This window comes from Macrobrachium nipponense, chromosome 39 (assembly GCF_015104395.2).
Source record: "Macrobrachium nipponense isolate FS-2020 chromosome 39, ASM1510439v2, whole genome shotgun sequence".
Lineage (NCBI taxonomy): Eukaryota > Metazoa > Arthropoda > Malacostraca > Decapoda > Palaemonidae > Macrobrachium > Macrobrachium nipponense.
Window position 1 is genome coordinate 22,484,925 of NC_061099.1, and position 25,622 is coordinate 22,510,546.

The 25,622-nt window shown below is 39.1% G+C and overlaps 2 protein-coding genes across 2 annotated transcripts in view; both read right to left on the reverse strand.

The window, feature by feature from the left end:
* Positions 1 to 22,066, reverse strand: part of LOC135210202 (protein Skeletor, isoforms B/C-like) — a 58,656-nt gene extending 36,590 nt beyond the window's left edge. The window contains exons 1-10 of the mRNA XM_064243037.1: positions 21,919 to 22,066; positions 13,433 to 13,500; positions 10,362 to 10,510; positions 9,475 to 9,580; positions 8,882 to 9,020; positions 8,577 to 8,676; positions 8,233 to 8,407; positions 7,760 to 7,865; positions 594 to 730; positions 1 to 92 (exon numbers count right to left, since the gene is read on the reverse strand). The exon at positions 1 to 92 is cut by the window's left edge and continues 44 nt beyond it. Of these exons, the coding sequence (XP_064099107.1) occupies positions 1 to 92; positions 594 to 730; positions 7,760 to 7,865; positions 8,233 to 8,407; positions 8,577 to 8,676; positions 8,882 to 9,020; positions 9,475 to 9,580; positions 10,362 to 10,510; positions 13,433 to 13,500; positions 21,919 to 21,967 (1,121 nt within the window). The 5' untranslated portion in view covers positions 21,968 to 22,066. The remainder of the gene's footprint in view (positions 93 to 593; positions 731 to 7,759; positions 7,866 to 8,232; positions 8,408 to 8,576; positions 8,677 to 8,881; positions 9,021 to 9,474; positions 9,581 to 10,361; positions 10,511 to 13,432; positions 13,501 to 21,918) is intronic.
* Positions 22,067 to 24,166: 2,100 nt separating this feature from the next.
* Positions 24,167 to 25,622, reverse strand: part of LOC135210203 (bolA-like protein 3) — a 31,140-nt gene continuing 29,684 nt past the window's right edge. Inside the window, exon 5 of the mRNA XM_064243038.1 lies at positions 24,167 to 25,612. The gene's annotated coding sequence lies outside the window, so the exon portion shown is untranslated. The remainder of the gene's footprint in view (positions 25,613 to 25,622) is intronic.

Below are 25,622 nucleotides of genomic sequence, written 5' to 3' on the forward strand. Positions count from 1 at the left end.
TCTCTCTTACTACTGTGAGCTTGATAATTCTGGTGGCCCCCAACTTTGTCATCTTCACACACGCCCTTGTGCTGACCCAAGAGCTTTGTACACTGGAAAATATTCATTACAATAAATAGCCACTTGTGTTTATTTCACTTGCCCAAAAGTAAAGGCTACTTTCCTGTTCATTATTCTAGTGTTAATAATCATGAATTTTAATTTAGTAAATAAATGATGCATAAAAACTTCAGTTTCAAGAAAATGTTTGCAAAGGTATAAGATGGTTAAACTAGACCATACCATTCGAAACGGAGATCTTACTCGCTTGGTCAGCAGGCTTATGAGTCAACATTATATTTCAAATGCCCAACTCTTAACCACCAATACCTTAGTTTTGTACTATTGTTAGGTATCTTATGTTATACTTTTATAATTACTGGAGAAGTCGCCTATAAATTACTTAAGCTTGTTTCTATTAAGTTTGATTAAACATGAAGAATTCTAATCACTTTTGTACAATTAAATAAGGGGTGATGTATTACTGTTTTCAGACTGTCAATCTTACTTACAGATTTTCAAGAGGGCATAACATTCGCACACTGTAAACTTACGGGCATGTATGACGAGATATTATAATCAACAAGGTGCTGGAGGTGACCATCCATAAAAGCTATAACTACATCTCCATCAATCATCTTTGGTTCTGTTGGGGAACCACTCATCCCAAAGGCTATGTAGTCCATCTCATCTAAAATATTGAAAATGATATTGTAATGATACAATTAAGTTTGTTCATACTTACCTGGCAGATATATATATAGCTGTATTTTTCCGAATCCAACAGAAATTTAAACACTTACGACACACAGTGGGAGTCAGGTGGTTAGTACCCATTCCCGCCGCTGGGAGGCGGGTATCAGGAACCATTCCCATTTTCTATTCATAATTTTATTTCCACTGTCTCCTGAGGGGAGGTGGGTGGGTACTTGATTATATATATCTGCCAGGTAAGTATGAACAAACTTAATTGTATCATTACAATATCATTTTGTTCATGAAACTTACCTGTCAGATATATATATAGCTGAATCCCACCTTTGGTGGTGGGAGTAGACAGAATAGAAGATTTTAGGAAACATATTATGCAGATAATTGATATCTTGGTTCCTTGGTTACTGCCGCGTAAGTCTGCTTGTGCTACTAGAGTTGCCAGCGAGGTAGAGACCTATAAAGCTGGTGCACTCCAGATGATCTGTCAACAGGGGCGAGACCACGATGTGACTAGACCATTGACCATACAATGAGGGCAACGAAGTGAAACAAAACCACCTGGCATAGCCTACCAAAGGTATCCCACTTAGACTAAGCTAATGGAAGGGAGATCCGCACCAGGCAGGCTCAGCCCCACAACCATAACACAAGTTAAAAACTCCCCTAACCATTAAAGGATAGGATGAGTGCTACCTCCTGCCCCCAAAACAGTGTCTGCAGCGACGTATGGTCCGAGCGAGTAGCAATTTTCGTATGTTGCTTTCACCTCCCTCAGGTAGTGTGAAGCAAACACCGAATTGCTTCGCCAAAAAGTGGCGCCCAAAATGTCTTTGATTGCCATATTCTTGTGAAAAGCCACCGATGTAGCAATAACCCTCAACTCGTGGGCTTTCACTTTTAGAAGCTTCATATCACTTTCACTACACTTTTCATGAGCTTCCTTAACTGTACTTCTTATGAAGAACGCCAGTGCGTTCTTCGACATCGGAAGATCCGGTTTTTTCACCGAGCACCACAAGTTCTCAGAAGAGCCTCTGCATGCTCTGGTTTTCTGCAAATATAATTTGAGAGCCCTGACAGGACACAGGACTCTCTCAGGTTCAGGTCCAACTAGCTCCAACAACCCTTTGATCTCAAAACGTCCTCGGCCAAGGGTTGGAAGGGTTCTCGTTCTTTGCTAAGAACGTAGGACTTAGGGAACAAACCGCACTATGATCCTTGAACCCAATGTGCTTGCTTATAACCTGGATTTCGCTAACCCTCTTCGCCGTCGCCAGAGCGGTTAGGAAAATGGTCTTCTTTGTCAGATTCCTAAGCGAAGCTGAATGGAGCGGTTCAAATTGACTCGACATGAGGAACTTAAGTACCACGTCTAAATTCCACGATGGTACTTTTGGTTGGAGAAATTTCGCAGTCTCAAAGGATCTAATGAGATCATGAATGTGTCTGTCATTCGCTAAGTCGAGTCCTGTATGCCTGAAGACTACAGAAAGCACGCTTCTGTAGCCTTTAATCGTGGGAACAGCTAGTTTTACTTCTTTCCGTGAGGTTGTGAAGAAGGGAAATCTGCATATCTGGGCTGCCACAGAGGTTGCAGGTGGAGGAAACATGCCCTTCATTTCTGCACCAACTTCTGAAGACAGCCCACTTCGATTGGTATACTGCGATTGAGGAGGGCTCCTTGCGGTGGCAATCGCCCTAGCCACAGGTCTTGAAAAACCCCTTGCTCTGGCCAACTTCTTGATAGTCTATAGTCTGAACGCAGTCAGACTCAGAGTGGGAGGCGTTTTTTGGTGGTACCTCTCGAAGTGGGGCTGTCTGAGTAGATCTTTCCTTAGGGGGTTGGGCAGAGTCCTCGGAAAGTCTACCAGGAAGGACATCACCTCCGTGAACCAGTCGGCCGCTGGCCAGAAGGGGGCGATGAGGGTCATCCTCGCTCCCTCTGATGCCGCGAACTTCCTCATTACTTCCCCGAGGATCTTGAATGGGGGAAATGTGTAAATGTCTAGTCCCGACCAATTCCACAGTAGGGCGTCTACTGCCACTGCTCCCGGGTCCAGAACTGGGGAGCAATACAGCGGAAGTCTCTTCGTTCGGGAAGTTGCGAAAACGTCCACATGAGGATGTCCCCACAGCTTCCACAACGACTGGCATATCTCCTGATGAAGGGTCCATTCCGTCGGCAGAAGCTGTCCTTGCCGACTGAGAAGGTCCGCTTGCACGTTCTCCACACCGACACGAATCTTGTCAGGATCGTGACGTCTTGCGACTTCGCCCATATCAGGACATCCTTCGCGATGGCGAACAGAGGAAGGAAGAGTGAGTTCCCCCTGTTTCCTGAGGTATGCCAGGGCTGTGGTGTTGTCTGAGTTTATCTGAACCACTTTGTTGGAGACTTCCTCTTGAAAGAACCTTAGCGCAAGGTAAATCACTGAAAGTTCTTTGAGATTTATGTGCCAGGACACCTCTTCCCCTCTCCAGGTGCCTGACACTTCTCTCCCTCCTAGTGTGCTCCCCAAACCCGTGGAAGACGCGTCGGAGAACAACACTAGGTCAGGGTTCCGAAGTTTGAGTGAAAGTCCTTCCGCAAGCTTCTTTGGATCCGACCACCATTTTAGGTGCTCTTTCACTTCTTCCGTCAATAACAAGACCTCTTCTAGATCTTGTTTGCGCGTCCAATTGCTGGAGAGGAAGAACTGAAGTGGTCGAAGGTGCAACCTTCCCAGAGAAACAAACTTCTCCAGTGAGGAAATGGTCCCCAGCAGACTCATCCATTCCCTCACCGAGCATGTTTCTTTCCCTAGAAAGGCTGACACTTTGTCTAGGCATTGAAGTTGTCGCCCCAGGGATGGAAAAGCCCGAAAAGCCACTGAGTCCATCTGAATCCCCAGATAAACTAAGGATTGAGAAGGAGTCAGTTGCGACTTTTCAAGGTTCACCAGAAGTCCCAGGGACCTCGCTAACGACAAAGTCGTGTGAAGGTCCTCCAGACACCGGTCTTGCGATGAGGCTCGAATAAGCCAGTCGTCTAGGTAGAGAGAGATCCTTATCTTCGCAAGATGAAGCCACCTCGCAACGTTCTTCATAGAACGGTGAACATCATCGGCGCCGTGCTGAGACCAAAGCAGCGAGTGCCCTGTTAACTGGAATACCTTCCCTTTCAGGACAAAACCGCAGGTATTCCTTGATCGTTATGAATGGGGACGTGAAAGTATGCATCCTGAAGGTCTAATGAGACCATCCAATCCCCCGGTCTTAAGGCTGCTAGCACAGATTGAGTTGTCTCCACCTTGAACTTCTGCTTGGTAACGAAGCAGTTTAGGCTGCTGACATCCAGAACGGGGCGCCACCCCCCTGACTGCTTCGGCACTAGGAACAGACGGTTGTAAAAACCTGGAGAACTCAGGTCGAAGACCTGCTCCACCGCCTGCTTCTCGATCATTTGATCTCAGTAGATCCATGAAGCACTTTCCGTTTTTCTCCCTGATATGAAGGAGACAAATCCTTTGGTGTCGAAGACAGCGGGGGTAACTTCAGGAAAGGAATTTTGTACCCCTTTTTCACGATGTCCAGAGACCATGCGTCGGCACCTCTCTCTTCCCAGGCTCTCGCGAAATGTAGAAGTCTGGCTCCTACCGGTGGCTGAAGGACTTCCATCTCACTTCTTGCTCTTAGAAGGAGCGGGGGTCTTGCCTCTGAAAGAGCCTCTTCCTCGAGGGGCTGGCTTCGAGGAAGATCCAGATCGAAAGGGCTTCGATTTCTTCACAGCAGAGGACCCAGAAGACGATGTAGCTGTAGGTTTCCTTGATGACTGAGCCAGAAGGTCTTGGGTTGCTTTCTAGTGGAGACTGGCGGCTATGTCCTTTACCATAGACTGGGGGAAGAGATGGTCTGAGAAAGGAGCGAAAAGTAGATCCGCTTTTTGCGCTGGCGAGACCGATTAGCGGTTTAAAATTGCAAAGGAGCTCTCTTCTTAAGCAGTCCCGTGCTGAAGTGAGCAGCCAACCTCCTCAGAACCATCTCTGACGGCCTTGTCCATGCAAGACAATACACTGGATAGCTCCCCCAGACTAATGGAATCAGTACTTCTGGACCTGGCATCCAAAACTCCTAGGCACCAGTCAAGAAAATTAAAGACCTATAGAGTCCTGAAGAGGCCTTTAAGGTGAAAATCTAGTTCACTATGCGTCCAAGAGACTTTCGAAGAAGACAGAAAAGATCTCCTGGTGGCATCCACAATACTTCCAAAATCTCCTTGAGCCGAGGCTGGAAGTTTAACTCCGACGTTTTCTCCCGTCTTGTACCACATACTAGCCTTGCCACAAAGTCTTGAAGGCGGTAAAGCGAAAGAAGTCTTGCCTGAAGCTTTCCTCCTTTCCATCCAATCGTGGACCTTGCGAAAAGCTTGCTTCGTAGAAAGCGACTTCTTCATTTTCACAAAGCCCGAGATCTTAGAAGCTTTGGATGACGAAAACTGAGAGGGAGGAGTACGCGGAGCTTCAGGCTGAAAAGTGTCTGCAGAGACTGATTGGAGAAGACGAGTTAAGACTTTGTAGTCCATCGAGACGGGAGCCAACTGCTGTTCTTCATCCACTTCAACGAAAGCGTCACTAACTTCCTCTTCAGACACTGGAGAAGTCGGAGGAAGTAAGGAAGAGTCACGAGCTTTCTCAAAAGAGAAAGAGCGGCGAACAGGAAGAGTTCCCGCTTCCACCTGCGTTTGCGGCGGTGGGAAACTGACGTCCGTAGGTGCGCGCTTGGCGTCCGATGCCAGTCTTCTGGTGCCGTCTGGAGTGTGCTCGACAGATACAGGTGCACACCTGGCGTCCACTGGCGCGCGCTTAACTTGCACCGAAGCTCGCTCAGCGTCCACTGAAGCGCGCTTGACTTTCACTGAAGCGCGCTCGGCGTCTAAAGAAACGCGCTTCTTATCAACAAGTTTCGTAGTAGCGAATACAACCGCTTCTCGAGAGCGAGAAACGAGTTTCTCACCTCCTCTAGAGAACCTCTGGGGAGCAGAACAAACTCTAGAGGGAGACTCAAACGGAGAGACAGACGAGCGAGGAGAAGGAGAGGGAGAACGCCTCGACCTCTTCGCAGGAAGACTGTCATCCTTCCTATGGTGACGTGGGAAAGTCTCTCTAGAAGAAATCACATCTTGAAGTTGCTGCTGCAGCGACTGGAGAAATCTGCTTGTAGGTGAAGCCTCCTTTTCTGGGGAGGGGCTGATCCTGTGAGCAGGAGAGTGGCGAGGGACGCCTTCTTCCTACTCCCAGGAACCGCCACTTCACGCACCTTAGAGCGACTGCGGCGCTCGAAAGAGTATAGTAAAGACTTCGCCTCCGAAGAATCCTTACGCTTCTTCTGCGGAGGAAAAGCAGCAAACGCACTATCTGGCGAAGAGCAAAGTTCCGGAGAACAACTTGGACGTGAAGCGTCCCAAACACGAGCCGTCCTTTTCAGCGGACGTGATGCAGCATGAGAGCTCCACCCCTTGCGCGGGGAGGAAGCTTCAGAAGAGGAAAAGCACTCCTTGAGGAGACGTGCACGCGCACGCTCCTTGGCAGTCTGGGTAGGTTCATCAGAAGCTGCCGAAGGCACGTCAGATCGGTGGGGATTCCTCGTAACCATCCTTCGGCTTTCGACATGCTCTCTCCCCGTAACCTGGGAGTCAAGCAGAGGTCTAGGCCTAGAGGCGGAATGAGGCCGATCTGACGCACCCTCCACTACACAAGGGGCACTTTCACTGCACTTTATAACTTCACTTTTGCTCTCCAGAGCCAACACTTTTGATTCTAAGTTACGAATCAACTCAAGAATTAAAGATAAAGTATTACCTTCTACAGACACTGCTTCAGGGCCCGAAGGCAACACTACAGGGGTAGGAGCATAAACTACAGAAGGAAGGTTAGGAGGAGAATCATTAAAATCTTGCCTACCCAAAACACTCCTGGAGGAAGACCTCCTTAACCTATCTCGCTCAAGTTTCTTAAGATAGGTTTCATACGCCTTCCACTCAGAATCTGTTAAGCTTTCACACTCCTTACAACGACTTTCAAACGCACATTCATGCCCCCTGCAAACCTTACAAACAGTATGTGGGTCTACTGAAGCTTTCAGTAGCCTACCTCTACATTCAGACTTAGAGCAAAATCTAGCGCTAGCTGAACTAGACCCTGACATCTTGATCAAAGAAAAATCAATACCAAAATCAAATCAATCCACAGTCAATGTGTGCCTAGCCACCGATCCAATTCAGATACCAAAAAAAAAAAAACCAAAAGGGATACTCAAGTAGCCAATAAGTTTCCAAAATCTGGACGGAGGTGCTGCAAACGTGTTTACAGCACCGGCGACAGAAAAATTATGAATAGAAAATGGGAATGGTTCCTGATACCGCAGTCCCACGTTGGCGAGTGGACTTCGCTCTCGGCTGCTAATTCGGTGGTCCGAGTTCGATTTCGGCCCGGTCAACGCGGAACCAGAGAAATTTTATTTCTGGTGATAGAAATGCCTTTCTCGATATATGTGGTTCGGATTCCACAATAAGCTGTAGGTCCCGTTGCTAGGTAATCAGTTGATTCCTAGTCACGTAAAATATATCTAATCCTTCGGGCCAGCCTAGGAGAGCGTTAATCAGCTCAGTGGTCTGGTAAAACTAAGATATACTTACTTACTTCCTGATACCCGCCTCCCAGCGGCGGGAATGGGTACTAACCACCTGACTCCCACTGCGTGTGTCGTAAGTGTTTAAATTTCTGTCGGATTCGGAAAAATACAGCTATATATATATCTGACAGGTAAGTTTCATGAACAAATATGAATATAATAATTAGTATATGTGATCACAAACATAAGTATGGATCAAGTGATTATCATTATATGCGAGGAAAATAAAAACAAAAATTAGCATAAGTTTAAGTGGAAACTGACTAAACTCCCAATAAAATCTTTCATCTCAAAATCATTTATCAGAAAAGCACAATACACACTAGAACATACTTACCAACTTGAGCAGCCAGTTCTAGTGTGACCTGACTACCAAAAACATCCCATGAGATCTGGAGATTCTTGTGCAGCTGTTCACAATTTGGCATGTCGTTTTCGTGAGGCTGAAAATAATTATTTACTACTTAGAATTTTTGGAAAATACTGTGCTTCATAAGCTTCATAAACATGTAACACAAATTTAGTTTTTAGCTCATTATGTAAAGTTTATATGGATAATTGTCTTTCAAATGCAGTACTTATACAAATACCTTTAATTTAGTAAACTATGCAAGTGTCAAGTATACAATATTTAAAAACACTGTTTCATACGCACGTAACATGAATCAGGTTTAAGCTCATAATTAAGACAATACTATCTACAATTATCTTTCACATACAGACCTTATTCAAGTGCCTTAACTTTAATGACCTGAATAAGTGTTTAGTTAGGTCTAAAAACTCAAATAAAAACATTGAAAAAACACTTACTATAACTTTCACAAGAGAGGGAGGCACATTAAGATCCTCTGGGATGATGATGGAGCCAAGAACTTTTTGATTCTTGATGTCGTAAATAGACAACCAGTCAACAGTGAATACTGTCATGTCTCCTGGTAACTCTAGAGTAATTGTCTTCTTGTTGTACTTCTTGAGAGGAGTCATACTGAAATGGCAGTTTTAAGAATCACTTCAGTGTAACAAGGACAAATGGATCTAATCCTGCAATATGAAAGGCCCTTTCATTCAGCATAAACAAATATTAGAATAATTAGTATCAAACCAGAAAGTTGTTCAGAAAAGTCCTGCATAAGTCGGAACAACCAGGAACTTACAATCCATGTTCATCAGGAATCTTGGAGCCCTTTGAATGAGGCTGGGGACCAACACCCACCCAAAAATAGACTTCCTCACCCGTGCCGTCATACACAAGGTCTGAAATATAATGATTAAACATTAGAATTTAAATCAAACATTATTTGTCTAAAAAGTCTAATAATTTTGGGTTATTAGAAGATCTATGGTTATATAAAGATTAGATCCCAGTTGTTACTTGTTTTTATGATATTTTTAGCCTTACTGACAATTTTTCAACTACTACATCAGAACAAACTGTTTATGGTTACAAGAAGGATCCTACCTTGAATGACTATAGTTTTCGATTCTTTAATGATAACAGCTCCAGACTGAACCTCCCCACTCCTTGACGATAATTTATTCAAGATAATCTCTTGAGGCGGTTCAAAATATTCCGGGATGTATATCTCACCGAAGGATTCCTGAAATCAGGTTATCACGATAAAACTAAGGTCAAAAGCAGTCATCTTTGGCAAGACCAAAGAGTCAGGCTTTTGAGATGAAAGTTCATTGATTAAATCTATAGCTACTTAAATGTACTGTAAGGTATAAAATTTTAAACACCACTGACAATATGCAAATAGAGAGAGAGAGAGAGAGAGAGAGAGAGAGAGAGAGAGAGAGAGAGAGAGAGAGAGAGAGATACACTACTAAGATAAAGCAAAGGTCTAAAAGATAAAAAAGTTTCCTCTGAAAATCAATATTCTTAAAAAAAATTTTTGCAAAAATCACAGTTGAACCCTGTAACAATTTCACACTACCATAAAATCTTTTGCACCATATCCTAGTAATTCTTAAATTCTACATTACTGAACATCTCTTCTGCTAAACTTATCATCTTTGGAAAGTAAACTACAACGATGATGTAACACCTACCAATCTTGTAAGGTCGTAAATAGCCAACCATTTGATTTCCACGATGGTCCTCTCAGGTAGAGTTATGGTGATGTCTTTGTTCAGGTATCTGTCAAGGACGTTGGTCCTGTGAACAGAAATTTGTCTATTACAATCCATTACCGCAATATAATACGAAGATACTCTCGTATCCGCTCTTTTCAGTATTCTGGGCTTGCCATATCCGTCTATTTGAGACTTGAGGTCTTGAGTTTATCAACTTTATATCAAAGCAAGAATACTTAGGCCTAAAACAATCCACTGAAAATTCTGACTGATTCATTTAGCTTATTTGTCATTGTATCATGCCTGTATTGCGAAAGGAAGTAGTACAGGTATTTTCAAGTCTGTCTTGGGTTATCAATTTGGTATCAAAACAAAACAAATAGGCCTGAAAACCTCCACTGAACCCTTTCAACTGATTATTTGCAAACCTAATCTCACGCCTGCATTTCATCAGGCAAAGTATCTGTACAGGTATATTTTAAAATGTGAAGTCTTAGATTATCAGTTAGGTAGTAAATCAAGACCGCATAGGACTAACACACTCCACTGAACCATTTTGGCTATTTCAATTAATTTATTTTTCAGTGTAGTCTGCATTTCATAAGGCAAGTAATAGATAGCCTGTGTAGTAGATACAGAGTGCAACAACAATAATATCTGTTACCATTACAAAATTACAAAAAGTATAGTCTGTTTGGATGCAAAGCTTAACAATAAAATTAGAAAAGAAAGCCAGAATCAATAAAAGCTATGGATAATTAATAAATACGTTAATATTTAACCTGCTTTCCAAACTCATTGAATGTACCTACTTGTCAGAATCGGTACACGCTACGAATAATTAAAAACCTCATTTACTCTACCTTCCAAATTCATTAGGAACGATGAACCCCTGTGATCCAGGCCTTGGTTTGGAACCAGCCCAGAAGAAGGTATCCTGGCCGTTGCCATCGTACATAAAATTTTTGATCAGGAAAGTATTTTTATTGACGGCATACACCTTGCCACCAACCTGAAAAATAACAGGAATATAAGGAATAACTCTGCTATATGTTATTGTACTGAAAGTCCAGGTCAGAGAGAGATTAAACACTTCCCTAACTTTCATGGAATATAAGGAATAACTCTGCAAGACGTTATTGTACTAAAAGTCCAGTTCTTTGTAAGAGAGAGAGAGAGAGAGAGAGAGAGAGAGAGAGAGAGAGAGAGAGAGAGAGAGAGAGAGAGAGACATTTCCTTTGCATACACCAGAGTAACTCCAAAACTATGGGGAAACAAAGAAATTGAGATTAGGCGCACGCGCGCACAGAGAGAGAGAGAGAGAGAGAGCTATCAAGAATTCCCCTAACTTTCATAACCCAGAACAACGCCAAAACTATAGGGAAAACATAATTATGTCAATCGAGTTCGTAAATGGAGAGCAAGCTACTCAACAAATTTCCTCTACTACTACTAGATACGCTAGCGCAGGTCCGGATTTACCTAATGGGCTCAGTGTGTAGCAGCTCGCGAGTCTCTACAAAGTCACACCTTGTTTTTGTGGTTTGTCTCTGAAATAACAACGAACGTGTGGAATCTACTATTACTTTATTAAATTTATTCATATATAATAATATTTGTAATATATTAAGGAAATCAACACCCAAAACTGAAAAACACGTCGAGGTGCCGTTGCAAAGGCAAAGGCCAAAAACTATCAACTGAATTGAACTGAACAGAAAGCTCCCGTAAACAATAACAAAGGCTTGTATAATTACCAAGCTAAGGACAGCACTGGCGCAGGCGAGATTGGGATAGATGTTATCTCACCCTGTTAAGTCTGGAACGAGACATTCTGCAGGAAGTAGATTTTGATGAACTCATTGCAGAGTTTGCAAGGCTCCTAAATCTACCTTTAACTGTGATCTGCTGTATGCATAACTGGGATCATATTACTATAGAATAAGACCAAGCTTTTGCACTTAAAATAATTTCACATACATCTACATCTATTCCCTTAGAGTGCTTAGTTCTTTCATTCCTTCTTGAATACTAGTGCTTACTGCTTTGAAATAGCAGTTGCTGTGAATATACTTGGAGTATGTATTAAGTAGGTGTGACTGCAAATGAATAATAATTGTAATATCGTAGTAGTATCTGTAGTATTTTAGTTACGAGCAAAACTCTCATTATTGTTTTAATGGAACATGTAATTAGCAATACAATTTCAATGACTGAACAGCTATGTTTTGATCATTCAAAAATTATTTATGAAAGGGCAGCAATTCTCATCACAGCATATAGTTATGTACTGTATGGTCCTTGCCCAATTAGAAAAGCCTCCAGAAAAAATGTTGCCCACGGACCTCCACGGTTGTAAATCCGAACCTGCAAAAATTGAATGCGTCAGTCCAGCCCTCAAAAAACAAGCTTTCAGCCATGGACCAGCCCTAGACCTAAACTAGAGAAGGTCCTGGACCAACCCCTTGGTCGGGAAAGGTCAAAGAAGGGGAACGGGAAGTGTGTGTGACTTATGACTGAACAGAAGGGTCACTCAAGAGCAAAAGGTCATATCCTACACAGAGCCGTTTTTTTTTTTAATAGGACACCTTAGGCTAGCACTTTCATTAAATGTAAATGAGTAAAATCATTATTATGAACGTGCCATAGTTTCTCTCTCTCTCTCTCTCTCTCTCTCTCTCTCTCTCTCTCTCTCTCTCTCTCTCTCTCTCTCTCTCGTGACTAAATGGCAAAGGCTTATTAAGATGCAAAATGTCTGGTAACAAAATCAAATGTAACAGTTTGAAATTAAGTTGAACAGCGGGGGATTAAATTTAATTGACAATACATTAATAAGCAAGTAAACTAAGAACCAGTACCTTGTTTTTATCGTAAATATTTAAAACCAAATACATTTTACTTCCATTATACCTACATCAGTAAGAAATAGAAAAATCAAGCATCTATATGGATGAAACGTAAACATAAAATCCACGGTAAAACTTCAAGTGTATCAGTCAACAAGGATAATTCTACAGTTGATGAGAGAGAGAGAGAGAGAGAGAGAGAGAGAGAGAGAGAGAGAGAGAGAGAGAGAGAGAGAGACTTCCCTACAGGATTTTTGGGCGAGGCTCCGGCATTGAACATTCGCGAAGTCTCAACCTTGAACACAATTGAATATTGCAGTAGTTCCAGATCCCTTGGTCTAGCGTATAGTTAACAAAACTGAGGGTTACTTAGTGACATCTATTAAATAACCACATTTTAGTTATCCAAAAACTCTTTGGTAGGTTTTGTGAAAGAACCCATGGCAGATTTTGGGAAAACTATGAATTTGAGAAAAGCCACATTTTCGTTTAAAAAACTGGTTTCGTTGCCCACTTGGTTTCAGAATGTCTGATGTTTTGTAACGCAGTTTTATTCCAGGAAAATTTTGGTGGATAATAATTTTAATTCGTAGTGGTTAAAGAATATACTAACTTATTCTATTTCAGTAGACGAGTTCTCAGTAAGATACTGTCTAAAAGGCCATGTACAAAAAGCTGTATAAATTACCGAACTCTTAAAATCTTCAGCTTTCATCTTAGCACAAAGCATTACTTTTGGAAAAGTAATTAGAAAATCAAGTGAACAAATTGTTTCATTGGCACCCTTTTAAACAACAATATTGCCACCCATTCAAACACCTTGTACAAAAAACTGTATAAACGACAGAATCCTGATAAACAGCTTTCATCTTAACAAAATAGGTGTACTTTTGAAAAATAAAAAACAGTGAAAGAACCATTAATCTTAACCATAATATTGCCAATGATCCCTGCGTACAGGAATATCTGGTTAATACCTTGACACAGGTACTCTTTCAAGCCAAGACAATCAAAGTTCAGATGCTGAAGAAGAAGAAGAAGAAGAAGAAGAAGAAGAAGAAGAAGAATAAAGCGCAGCTACCCCTTACCTGATGATGGTAGCTGTTCAATTCGCCTATTTCTTTACCCACATAAACGTCAGCACCGTAAACAGCACCTGTAAAGAAAGCAAAGGCAAGGTGTATTAAAATTAACCATATTTCTACCTACCGTTGCAATATGGTAGAGTTAGACATCCGAGTTCCGTTTGGTCTTGTACTGCAACGTCACTGGATTAGGTTATGACGTCAGGGGTGAGTTGCCATTGACCATTATTGAAGAGGAGAAGGTTATATTACGTTACCAAATTAAGGCTAAGAACATTATAATTATAGGTTAATAAAAAATTTAGCTGATGGAACATTATTACCAGACCTGGTGAATTTTAGCAAATTAACGAAATGTAAACATTATTTGGCGTTGATCAGTTTCCTCCAAGAGCCAGAGAAGATTAACGGTTCATAAAATTCACCAAGATTATGAATACAGTTAATCACACTTAATGAAACTGGCATTAACCTCTAATGGCACTTCATGAAAATGGCATGAACAGTTAATCATACAATGAACAAGGCGTTAACAGTTAATCACACTTAATGAGACTGATGTTAACATTACTCATACTACGGGAGAGTTCCATGACGCATACGCTTTCACAAATAAAACCTGACATCCTTTGCCACCAATGACGGTTAGGCTCCACGAGCCCAGGGAGAGAATTTCCAGTGCAACGGGATGCAGATGTCCTTTACACTTTACTGGAACCCAGACTTCTTAAGAAGTTCAAAAGTTTATTGGCCAAAAGGGCAAGCGTCTCCTCTCTCACCTTCGTTACAAATTCAAAAGGTGTTTTGTTAACTGTAAGTTAAGAGTCTTATATCGACATAACACTGACGGGTTGTAGTGTCGTCATTAGTCAAGTTTATTATGCTCCTTCTTCTCCAGACTTCGAGAAACTTCGGTGATTGGTTTATATAATCGTTAACAAAAACTTGGGTAAACTTGTCTTTAAAGAAAAAAAAGGCTATTTGTGTCTTTAGAAGGCTGGCCACTTTTAACAAGCCCATACAAACCATATGATTCTTATATGTATAACAAATTACAATATGAATGGCAATAACTATAGTATTATAAGCTTTTACATCTTGAAGTCAATACAAATAAATCTTGAATGACGAGCTGTATAGTACTACAAATATTGAAATCATTACCAAGCTAATCTTTTCAAGATGGCCTTTATGATCAACAAAGGATGCGAGAGACCACACGTAGATCTCTTCCCCATAGAATTAATAAGGGCGAATATACAATGAGCTATGGGTAAAATTTCCGACCTAATTGTCAAGTGGAGGGAAATAAGAAAACTGGCGTTCTCAAAGACAGTCTCGGTAACTGTACTTCAAGGTCAACTACTTCGTCCCCTGAAGTTCCCTCCAGCCTGCCTGGCTCTCTCTCTCTCCACTAGTTTTTGTTAATGTTAAATCTGCGCTTTTAGCCTACGAGTCTCCCATGGTAGAAGACCTACATCCGATATTAATCGTTTCCCCTGAGAGGGGTGGCTCTGGAGAACAAAGTTAGGCCGATGGTCTATGCCACAGTCCTATATTTACTCTTACAACATGGGTCAAATGCATAGAAACCTTCCAAACATCACCTACTTCATACATATACACAGAAGGATCATCAACACTCCAACCACAAAGATACTAAACAGTCATAAACTATACACCTTTGTCTTAGACCCACCCTTACACCTAACTATACTTTTTTTCCATCTGTCCATCCGCCTGTGGTGTTTTTGTATGGTAACACTGCGTCCCGGGTTTCAGACAGTTACATACAGCTTACATTCAACGATCATAATAATATCCTATTTCGAATATTAACGGTGTAATTCGCATACAGTAAATTATGAAAACACTTTTCAGTTGCAAATGTACACCAGATTTCCTTTTATTTACCTAAAACTTACACATAGCGTAACTATCTAAAGCCCGGGACGCAGTGTTACCAAACAAAAACACCACAGGCGGATGGACAGATGGAAAAAACCAGAGTATAGATGCTCCCTGTTAAAGATTCTGTTGAGAAACTTTTTAATCGGTCAACCATTTTATACTGTAGATACTCAACACAAACTATTTCGTAACTGTTAATCATCATTGTTTTTCTTGGTCCACGTGGGCCCATACACTCTTTCTATACAACATTTCCATAGAAACCGCATCCACAAACCTTCCTTTCCTAAACCACAAAGTTCGTGGCAATCCCTCACAATTCTACCACATACTCTATCCATTTCAATGCTTTAAACCTAGGCGATTTGATAACATTTTTTCCTAATGTTCTTGTCACTTCCTTCTCATCCAAATCATTTATATATATATATATATATATATATATATATATATATATATATATATATATATATATATGATATATATATATATATATATATTATATATATATATATTATGGCAACATCTTCAACAATTACCCTGCAACGAGAACTTACGCGATCAATCATTTTCACTTTTACTTCAATTAAGGAATGAGCAGATAGGTCTCCAGCCACATATACCAAATAACTCTTCCCTATACAGTTTGCATTAACATTCAATCTGGCAAACTTTTCCTCGCCATATCCTTATGTATAAATATAATCAAAACTACTTTAATTATATCTAATAATTTCAAATCATAAAGCTATTGGCAAACCTCTGAAATTAAACACAACATAAAAGGAGCGCTTTGCTATGCAAGAACGGCATGATACTTTTCTTCCACTACGTTGAAATCACCCAGTTATAAACAAATTTTAACCGCGAACTTTAATTTTGAGAGAGAGAGAGAGAGAGAGAGAGAGAGAGAGAGAGATTAATTAAAAGTCCTGCTTTAATTACATCTACGAAAAGTGGAAATGAGGTGAATAAATGAAAACATTAAACTACTGAAAAACATTTGAAATAAAACACTTCATTGAGAGAGTGCTTTGCTATGCAAGGATATCCAGATAACTTTCTTCCAACGCATTGAAATCACCCAGTTATCAAACCATTTCAACCAGAGAGAGAGAGAGAGGGAGAGATAGAGAGAGAGAGAGAGAGGGGAGAGCGGAGAGTAGAGAGAGAGAGAGAGAGAGAGAGAGAGAGAGAGTCCTGCTTTAACTACATCTTAGAACAAAGAAAATGAAGACATATAAACCATTAAACTACTGAAAACCCTTTGAAATCAAACACTTCATGAAAGAAGTGCTTTGCTAAGCTAGATTCTTCCGCAGCATTGAAATCACCCCTCGAACCATCATTATTCAGAGAGAGAGAGAGAGAGAGAGAGAGGAGAGAGAGAGAGAGAGAGAGAGAATTTTCTCCGCTAAATAAGACAAGAGACAGAGCAGGGAAAACTCAAATCTGTAAACAGCCAAACACTAAAATGCCTCCTCGCCCATTTCAGTAGAAAAAGAAAACTCGAGTGTCTCGCCCAAGGAACCGTTAAGATCTGATTAACCTTCGCCTGAACTGGAACGAGAGAGAGAGAGAGAGAGAGAGAGAGAGAGAGAGAGAGAGAGAGACTTATGGGTGGTTTCATCCACGCTGGGCGAGGATTGCCTTGTCTATGACCGTTCGTCTTTGGTAAGCACTTTCGGAATAACAAGCACTCTTGTTGTGCTCTCTCTCTCTCTCTCTCTCCACACTTCTGCCAACATACGACTGACAGCTAGGGACACGATGCACTGCTCAGGTCCCCAAAGGCATACTGGAATTTGGGGAATTTTGTGTGTGTGTGAGAGAGAGAGAGAGAGAGAGAGAGAGAGAGAGAGAGAGAGAGAGAGAGAGAGAGTCTTCTCACTTTTACTTTCAAACGTGGTCAGTCTACTAGTTACACTGGATATCAATTATCACCAACTTTCATTGTCATCCAATATGTATCATTTTTATCTTCATCGTGTCGAATAACATTTTGCGTAGAACTTCCCAAAGGAAATTCTGACATCAAGAACATTCCATTTATTATTATTGCAATAATAATAATAATAATAATAAGAAGAAGAAGAAGAAGAAGAAGAAGAAGAAGAAGAAGAAGAAGAAGAAGAAGAAGAAGAATGTTGTATGTTAGCTTATAGATCTATTCATATTTACAAATATATATACAAAAAACAATATCAAACCCACTAACAGGAACAACTGCTGGACCTATGCTTCAAACAAAGTTATTTTACTTATGCGAATATTGAAACTGTTGGTTCCTTGCTTGTACCGTAATGATATTCATAATTCATAAATAAATAAAAAAAAACAACCATATGAAATCTACTGTCATTCACAGTTGCTAGACCCAAGCTCAAACCAACTTAATGTAAACGTAAGCAAATATCAGAACCGCGACTAATAAAAGTCAAAGTTCCGTTAGCTTTAACACTATGCTTCTCTTTCAAAAGTGAGGGCGTAGCGGGTGGAGGTCGGGGTGCGGGTGGAGGTCGGGGTGGGGGTGGGGGGCTCATTACAGGTAAGTCCTGGTCAAACCTGATCCTTCCGGTCCGACAGGTAAGATCAGGTAAGACCATTTCACTTTCCCTTTTGGGCCCAACGCTTGGCCAGCCAGTGAGAGTTGGTCTACCAATGGTCTCTACCCCGATACCCACAGGCAGCCCGGCATTTGGCCGGATGTTATGAGAATAATTACTCATACTTTTTCAAAAGGAAAAGAATATATATATATATATATATATATATATATATATATATATATATATATATATATATATATATATATATATATACTATACTACTACCACATCGAGCTACAAATGTCCTTTATATCTAATTCACTCTACTCGGAATTAATATATTTTTCATATATGCTTAACCGAAGGGGAATTGACACCATACAAATCCAGGACGTCAGCGAAGCTATTTACCCACTCCACCACCGCAAGTCTATAAGTTAATGCCGTCTCTCACCCTCAAATACCTTTCGCGCTCAGGTATTCGCTGATTTGGAGCCAACATTAACTCACCTCGACCTCGGTAGTGTTGTAGTGTTATGACAGCACGTAGCCATATATAAGTCATATCACATTACCGTGCTTCATATACATACATCGAGCTACAAATGTCCTTAATATCTAATTCACTCTACCATCGGGATTAATTATTTTATGTTCATATATGCTTAACCGAAGGGGAATTTGATAGTGAGAGACGGCATTAAACTTATAGCCTCTTTGCGGTGTTGGTGGAGTTGGGTAAATAAGCTTCACTGACGTCCTGGATTTCTATGGTGTCTTGGGTTCGCGCCCGGGCGCCGACAATTCTATTATCGCCTAATAAAAATTCCCCTTTGGTCAAGCATATATGAAAATATATTGATTCCGAGGTAGAGTGAATTAGATATTAAAAGACATGTGAATCACGGTAATGTGATATGACGTTATATATATATATATATATATATATATATATATATATATATATGTGTGTGTGTATGTGTATGTGTTTTTATATATATATTATATATAATATATATATATATATATATATATATATATATATAAAACCACATATAACAATTATCATATCAATTTCAATCATAGACCTCTTAGGTACTACGGGAGAACAACCGAACATTTTCACTGAGCCTAGACCCAAGTGGAATAACAAAAGGACTAAATGAAAACGAAACAAAATACGAGAACTATGAAAAAGGTCCCTCCTCTTCCTCTCGATAAAAGTAAGACAGCAGGACTCAAAGGAAAGAGTTCTAATGAAGGCAGGAAATGAACTTCAGTTGAAAAGTTAATTTCGTTTAAAACTTGGAATGTCATTGAACCAGACAACACGAAGACTGGTTTTCCACACTTAACTGGTAACAGATCTTGAATCTTAGTATTTGAAAAATGCTTAAAATAAGTGCGGTGAAGTCTAGTACAAAGCTTCGGGAATCAAGAATAACTTAAAATGTCTGATATTTGAAAGTATGTTTAACTATTAATAGACCTATGAGATGGCAAAATTGTAAGTTTGACCAAAATATTGACCAAAGTGAGACCCACTGTATAAACAGTTTCATCAATTTGATGGGAAACTTTACCTAAACAAAGCTTAGACTCGTTAAATTGAGTCAGTTTGAGAAATTGCAACTTAAGGCAGAGGATTAAAATCTAAAGAGAATCCTCAGGAAGGTTCATTGGTTACGATTCAGGAAGGCCTATGTCGACACTGGCCCTTACCCTAAGGCAACCATCAAGACTTTAATGTACATATCGTCTAGAGACAACTGAAGACATTAAAAAAAGGTAAAAATACAACTACATTAACGGTGTACAATGTGATCGTCCATCCTATTCTCATTTTCTTTGATCTACTCAACAACCACACATCGCTTCCATAAAGGAGAGTTTATTTAACCTACTATGATAAATACGTAACCAACCATAACCCCTAGTTTACAATGGCACTGCTAGCTAGGCAAGGCAACTCGGAACATAACAGTTAACTATAGCGAATTATAACACCTAAAAGCAGTGTCGCGTGAAATACAGGGCAGAATGTGTCCTACATATACTGGACACAAAAACAATATATAAATAGTAGGTAAAAATAAAGGTTTTTGCCAGGGAGGAAAAAATGAAAGGCAAGAGAGCCAAGAACTTTCGGTCTAGCACGACCCTTTACTCAGGTCTGGCAAAAACCTTTATTTATACATAGCATCAAGTTTTATATACTTCGTGATCAAGTTATTCAAATAGTAAGTAAGTAAGGCTTATGATTACGTTTCACTAAAAGCAATTATAATTAGTGTGAGCGATAGTGGTTAACAGTACTTGCAACATTGGGGAAAAACTGATAATTCTAGTGGGTCTATCAATTCAAGACAATGATAAATATGAGAAGATATAATTTTAAAGGCAAAGGTGGGCATAAACTAATAAACCTAACTGGTTATCATTTTAGACAATGATGATCAATATAATTTCCAGAATATTTTGTATACAGGCCTAGTGGTAAACTAAAACATTTTTAAGTATTAGGTACACTGTCCATAGTTTCACGTCAACCCTTTATCAAAAAATGCACCATTTCCTCTTAATATTTCGTGATCCTAGGCGTGTCTTAGGTCTAGGGCAAGGTAAAGCCTAAATTATTAGGCCTAAAGCGATACATGCCTCGGCACTGGAATATTTTTTAATCATTTCCTAGAAATCAGAATTGGCTTGAAGGCATTAATGACCAAACAACCTCAAATTTAAACCTTAATTCTTCCACATTTGTGGCGCGTCTTAGGTCCAAGACATCAGACAAAGCCTAAATTAATAGGCCTAAAAGCAACATATACGGACAGAGAAATTTTACTTTGTCCACCCACATTTCAAGCACTAACTTTCCACAATTTGAAGTTCCAGGAAAAACGCGTGACCGTTGTGTACAATATGGAAATAATGGAAGCCATGTACTTTTTCGAATCTATTGGAATATAGAGGATCGGCATTCCAAAACCCAACACACACACAAAACGGAAATACTTGGAATATTTCACAATACATTCTGGAAGTATGCTCTCAGAAACTGGAAAACGCTTGAATTTGATTGAAGAAGATATGGCAATACTGGAACTCGAGTAATTCACACTAAAAGTCTAGTACTTTTTTCATGTATTCCAAAATCTTGCACAAATATAACGGAAATACTTGGAACATTTCAAAAACACATTCTGGAAGAATACTCTCTGAGACAGGTAGTCTTGAACTTCCTGGATGAAGCGAATATGGGTACACCGGAACTAATTACATATTAAACGTTAAATACTTTTGTCAGGGATTCTAAAACCCAGCATAAAAATAACTGAAATTCTTGTAATATTCCAAAACCCGATCTGGATAAATAATCTCAAGAGACTCAAGTAGAATATGGGAATTCTAGAAGTAGAGTTCTTTTCCAGGAAAACGGGAACTTTGAATAAAAATCCGGAACTATTTGAAACATTCCAAAATGCAACCCGGAAGAATGCGCTAAGTGACAGGAACAGTCTTGAAATTTCCTAAATATGGGTCAACTTTCATTACCGAGACCAGCAAAGCTTTAGCTTCCAGCTTAACCAAACGTCACATGGGATTACTTATTCCCCCACTTTTTGTTTTTGCTACTAAATGACTTAGCTTCCCAGAGGCTTTGCGGTGTTCCAGATTTTAAATCGTACAAGATTCTCCAGAGTGGTTTCGTCATGACAGGGCGATCCAGATCTTGGGCATAGTTCCAGGAGGGTTTTATTATTTCCAAGGCCAGCGGGGAATATGAACGAATTCCTTTGGAAAAAAGCCAATGGTTTGACGATTCAGACAGTCATATATATATATATAAAAAACTAAGAAAGGGGATCATTGTCATAATTTCAAAATTTAAGGTTTCTTGGCCCCACAGAACTGAACGAAACTGAAAGTAATTTTCACCGGACTCGTTCGTCCACAAAGTTTCACTTCCATGACATTTACCCAAACTTTTTGTTCTGAGGCGTTTCACGGAACTGAGTTTCAACTTACCTATAAAATTAAATGCTACGAATAGCAGTCCGATGTCCATTAGCGCCATAGTCTCTTAGTACACCATTATCACTATTAATTAACCAATATGGGTTTGAGAGGAAAGCGGAAGAACACACACACGGGGGCACTTCACAGAATCTCGAGAGTGACTGAAACTCTGAAAGTCTACGAGGCAGGCAGTACGAGCGAGCCAGCCACTAGAGGTCATATGTCCAGTTGCCAATTCGTCTTTTATTCGTGGGAAATATTCCGCTTTCCAACTTCTGTCGCAGCTTTCCAAGATTTCTCGTAATTATTTGTTGTATTTATTCCAGAACTTGCCACTATATTTATGCATAGTAAAAGGCCTAAAACTTGCAATACTTAATTTAGAAAATGAACCAACTGGCATTTAAATTTCAAGTAAAAGGAAGTTAACTTTAAAAGGCATGGTTCAGGAATGTATCAGTGGCGTACAAAGAGAAAATGGTGAGAACAGTACCATGAATTAGATATATATATATATATATATATATATATATATATATATATATATATATATATATATATATATATATATATACACACACACACACACACACACACACACACATATATATATATATATATATATATTATATTATATATATATATTATATATATATATATATATATAGATATAATATATATATATATATATATATATATATATTTACATATATGTGTGTGTGTGTGTATTATATTGATTAATTTATTTCACTATCATGGTTGCAATATTCCACAACTTCGCACTGACATCTGATGTTCTTTCTATGACAATTAGCATCCGTCTATTAAATGATACTTTTAATAGAGGGAAGCTATTTGTCATGAAAAGGACATCAGATGTCAGTGCGAAGTTGTGGAATATTGCAACCATGATAGTGAAATAAGTTAATTAAAGTATGGATAGCAGAATAATGGAAGAGGTTGAGGTATAAATACTTGGGAGTAAACAAAAGATGATGGTAAGACGAGAGAAGAGGGGAGTCAGAGAAGATCTGAAACCCAAAATAGTATTAGGTTTTTTTGTAAAAAACTGTTAAGATACTTATCTCTAAAAGTCATGGGGTGCAGTGTAGGAAACTTGAACCAATTATTCTTAATGGAAGTGAGGTGTGGATATCATATTAAAGTGAAAAATAAAATAATTCTGAAATTATTGTCAACAATGTGGAAAGAATAGATGATAATACTGTGTTATAAAGCGTTGAATAGTTTTGGTTTGGTTTGTATGGTATTTTTATGTTGCATGGAACCAGTGGTTATTCAGCAACGGGACCAACGGCTTTACATGACTTCCGAACCACGTCGAGAGTGAACTTCTATCACCAGAAATTCACATCTCTCACTCCTCAATGGAATGGCCGAGAATCGAACCCGCGACCACCGAGGTGAGAAGCAAACACCAAACCAACCATGCCACTGAGGCGCTATGAATAGTTTTGGTGCAGAGGTACTCTTAAAACAAGTAAGGTCCTCACTATCAAGGAAGGTAAAAAATGAAAGTAAAAAAACAATGATGACTGGTGCAGTGTATGTAAAGGGTTTGACCTACTGTTGGTGATTCTTTAATGTAGGTGCATAAGGAGACTATTGTTGTGGAACTCTTCCTACAAAGAATGTGTAATAAGAAAAGTGCATGATAGGATTTGCAACTGGACTGAGAATGTAAAACAGATGACAGGAGTTCTGAAAGGGAAGAGCAGTCTGGGTTTAGATAAGGAAGAGAGAAGGCCTGTGGATCATGTTCTTGTTATGAGAGACATCTTGTAGTGGGTTAATTTTTAGCTCCTTACAGGGATTTCTGTACATTTCAAGATTTTTGTTTTTCCATTAGGGAAACCACTTGTCTTTCTTCATAATTTAAATTTGTCTTTCCATTTGGCCATTTAAAGGCTCTTAGGCAATCCAGTATTTTCCTTTCATCTTGTCACAAACAAACACACAGCAATTCTGCTTTGTTTTAACTAAAGTCATAGTATGCACACTGACTACATTACTGATTAAAAAAAACTACAAATCTACAGTGATACCTATGTAGCTAAGAAAAATCCCATGGATACTTAATTACAAAGAATAAACAATTCCCCAGTAACAAAAATATTACTAACCACAGTAGTAGGCAACGAAAATAAAATGATACGTGGATCAAACACCATCTTTACAAAGCTTCAGAGAACGAAAATGAAATAACATGAATTTTACTGGAAAATATGCAACTACAAAACAAAAAATATTTTTAATGTAACAAGTATTCAACATTGTAAAGTATATATACAATAAAGAACTAGTATTGCTAAAAGATTACACTGTAAGTGAAGACTACAAAAATCTGTGAAAACTAGACATACAGTACATACTACTACTTATAACATCCAGGCAAAGGCTCGTTCATTACAATTTTTCAAATTTCTGACATTAAAAAAAAATACAATAAAAAAAAATATAAATTACTTTTATGTAATAAAATTCAATATAGCTCCTACACTCAGATTTTCATTATTTTTTTTATTCCTTGTGGCTTCATGTTTAAAAATAACATTCACAATATGTCCTGTTGCATAAAATAGCAATCATACGTACATACCAGAATTTCCACTGAAAATAACAATTACAAGTGAAATTAACTTCACTCAAAGGTAACATAAATGAAATCTATACAAAAGATGATGCTACTACAAATCAGTGGATGCTATATAGAATTTTCAGGCTACTGCTAAAAAGAATTCACAATAACTGCTTTCCCATAAGAGCAAAGTATTTTCCACTAATTTACAACTACATATACACACACAAAACTGAAAAAGAATACAACCTACAGTACTACATATAATATATTTCAACTAACACAAATTTCTATAATATGCTAAAAAGTCAAGAATGCTATGATATTACAGCTACTATAATCCATCTTAGCAGAGCTAGACTGAGACTGTAGGAGCTCTAGGTCATACTTTTGAGGCAGTGAAATAACTGAACATATGATTGACCTCTTTTAACTTCAATTCCAAAAGATAAGATACAGTAGAATGTAAGACACATTGGGGTAATTATAAACTTACTAGTTGAAACCTGAGTTTTCATAACACAAAACTAGTTTTTTCATACAAGTCCATTAATTGTACATATGCTTACATTAGTCTCAAATGTCTCCAGATTCTAACAAACAGATGAAGTACAGTTGTCTAACCACATGTACAAACTAGATCCTCATACACCTGTCATACACCTTAATTACAAACCCATCAATCATATATCTTAACTTGCAATCTAGGTTTGAAGGCTGAGTTGCTGAATATTCCCAGGGTATTTGTATACAATGTACAATCCAAAAGAGCTCTTAAGAATTGTTATGCAAAGTGGACCAGGAATGACAGTTGACAGTAGGGACTAAACCCTCTGTAAAGGTTTAGAAGGCGCATGCATCAACGTACTACAAATTTTCTGTTAGATAAAAAACTGTTGAGTCTGGTGAAATTTAGGGACAATGAATCAAAGCATTTGTATGGTGGATAGGACTGTGATGAAACTGCATGTAATATTTAAATGAAAAGGCCAAAAACAGATAACCATCAAATATATTAAAATCTCAAGACAATGGTAACATACAGACAGGAGACCACACTACAAAAATTGTACATCTGATTTCCATACACCATAGATAGTTGAATACTATACAT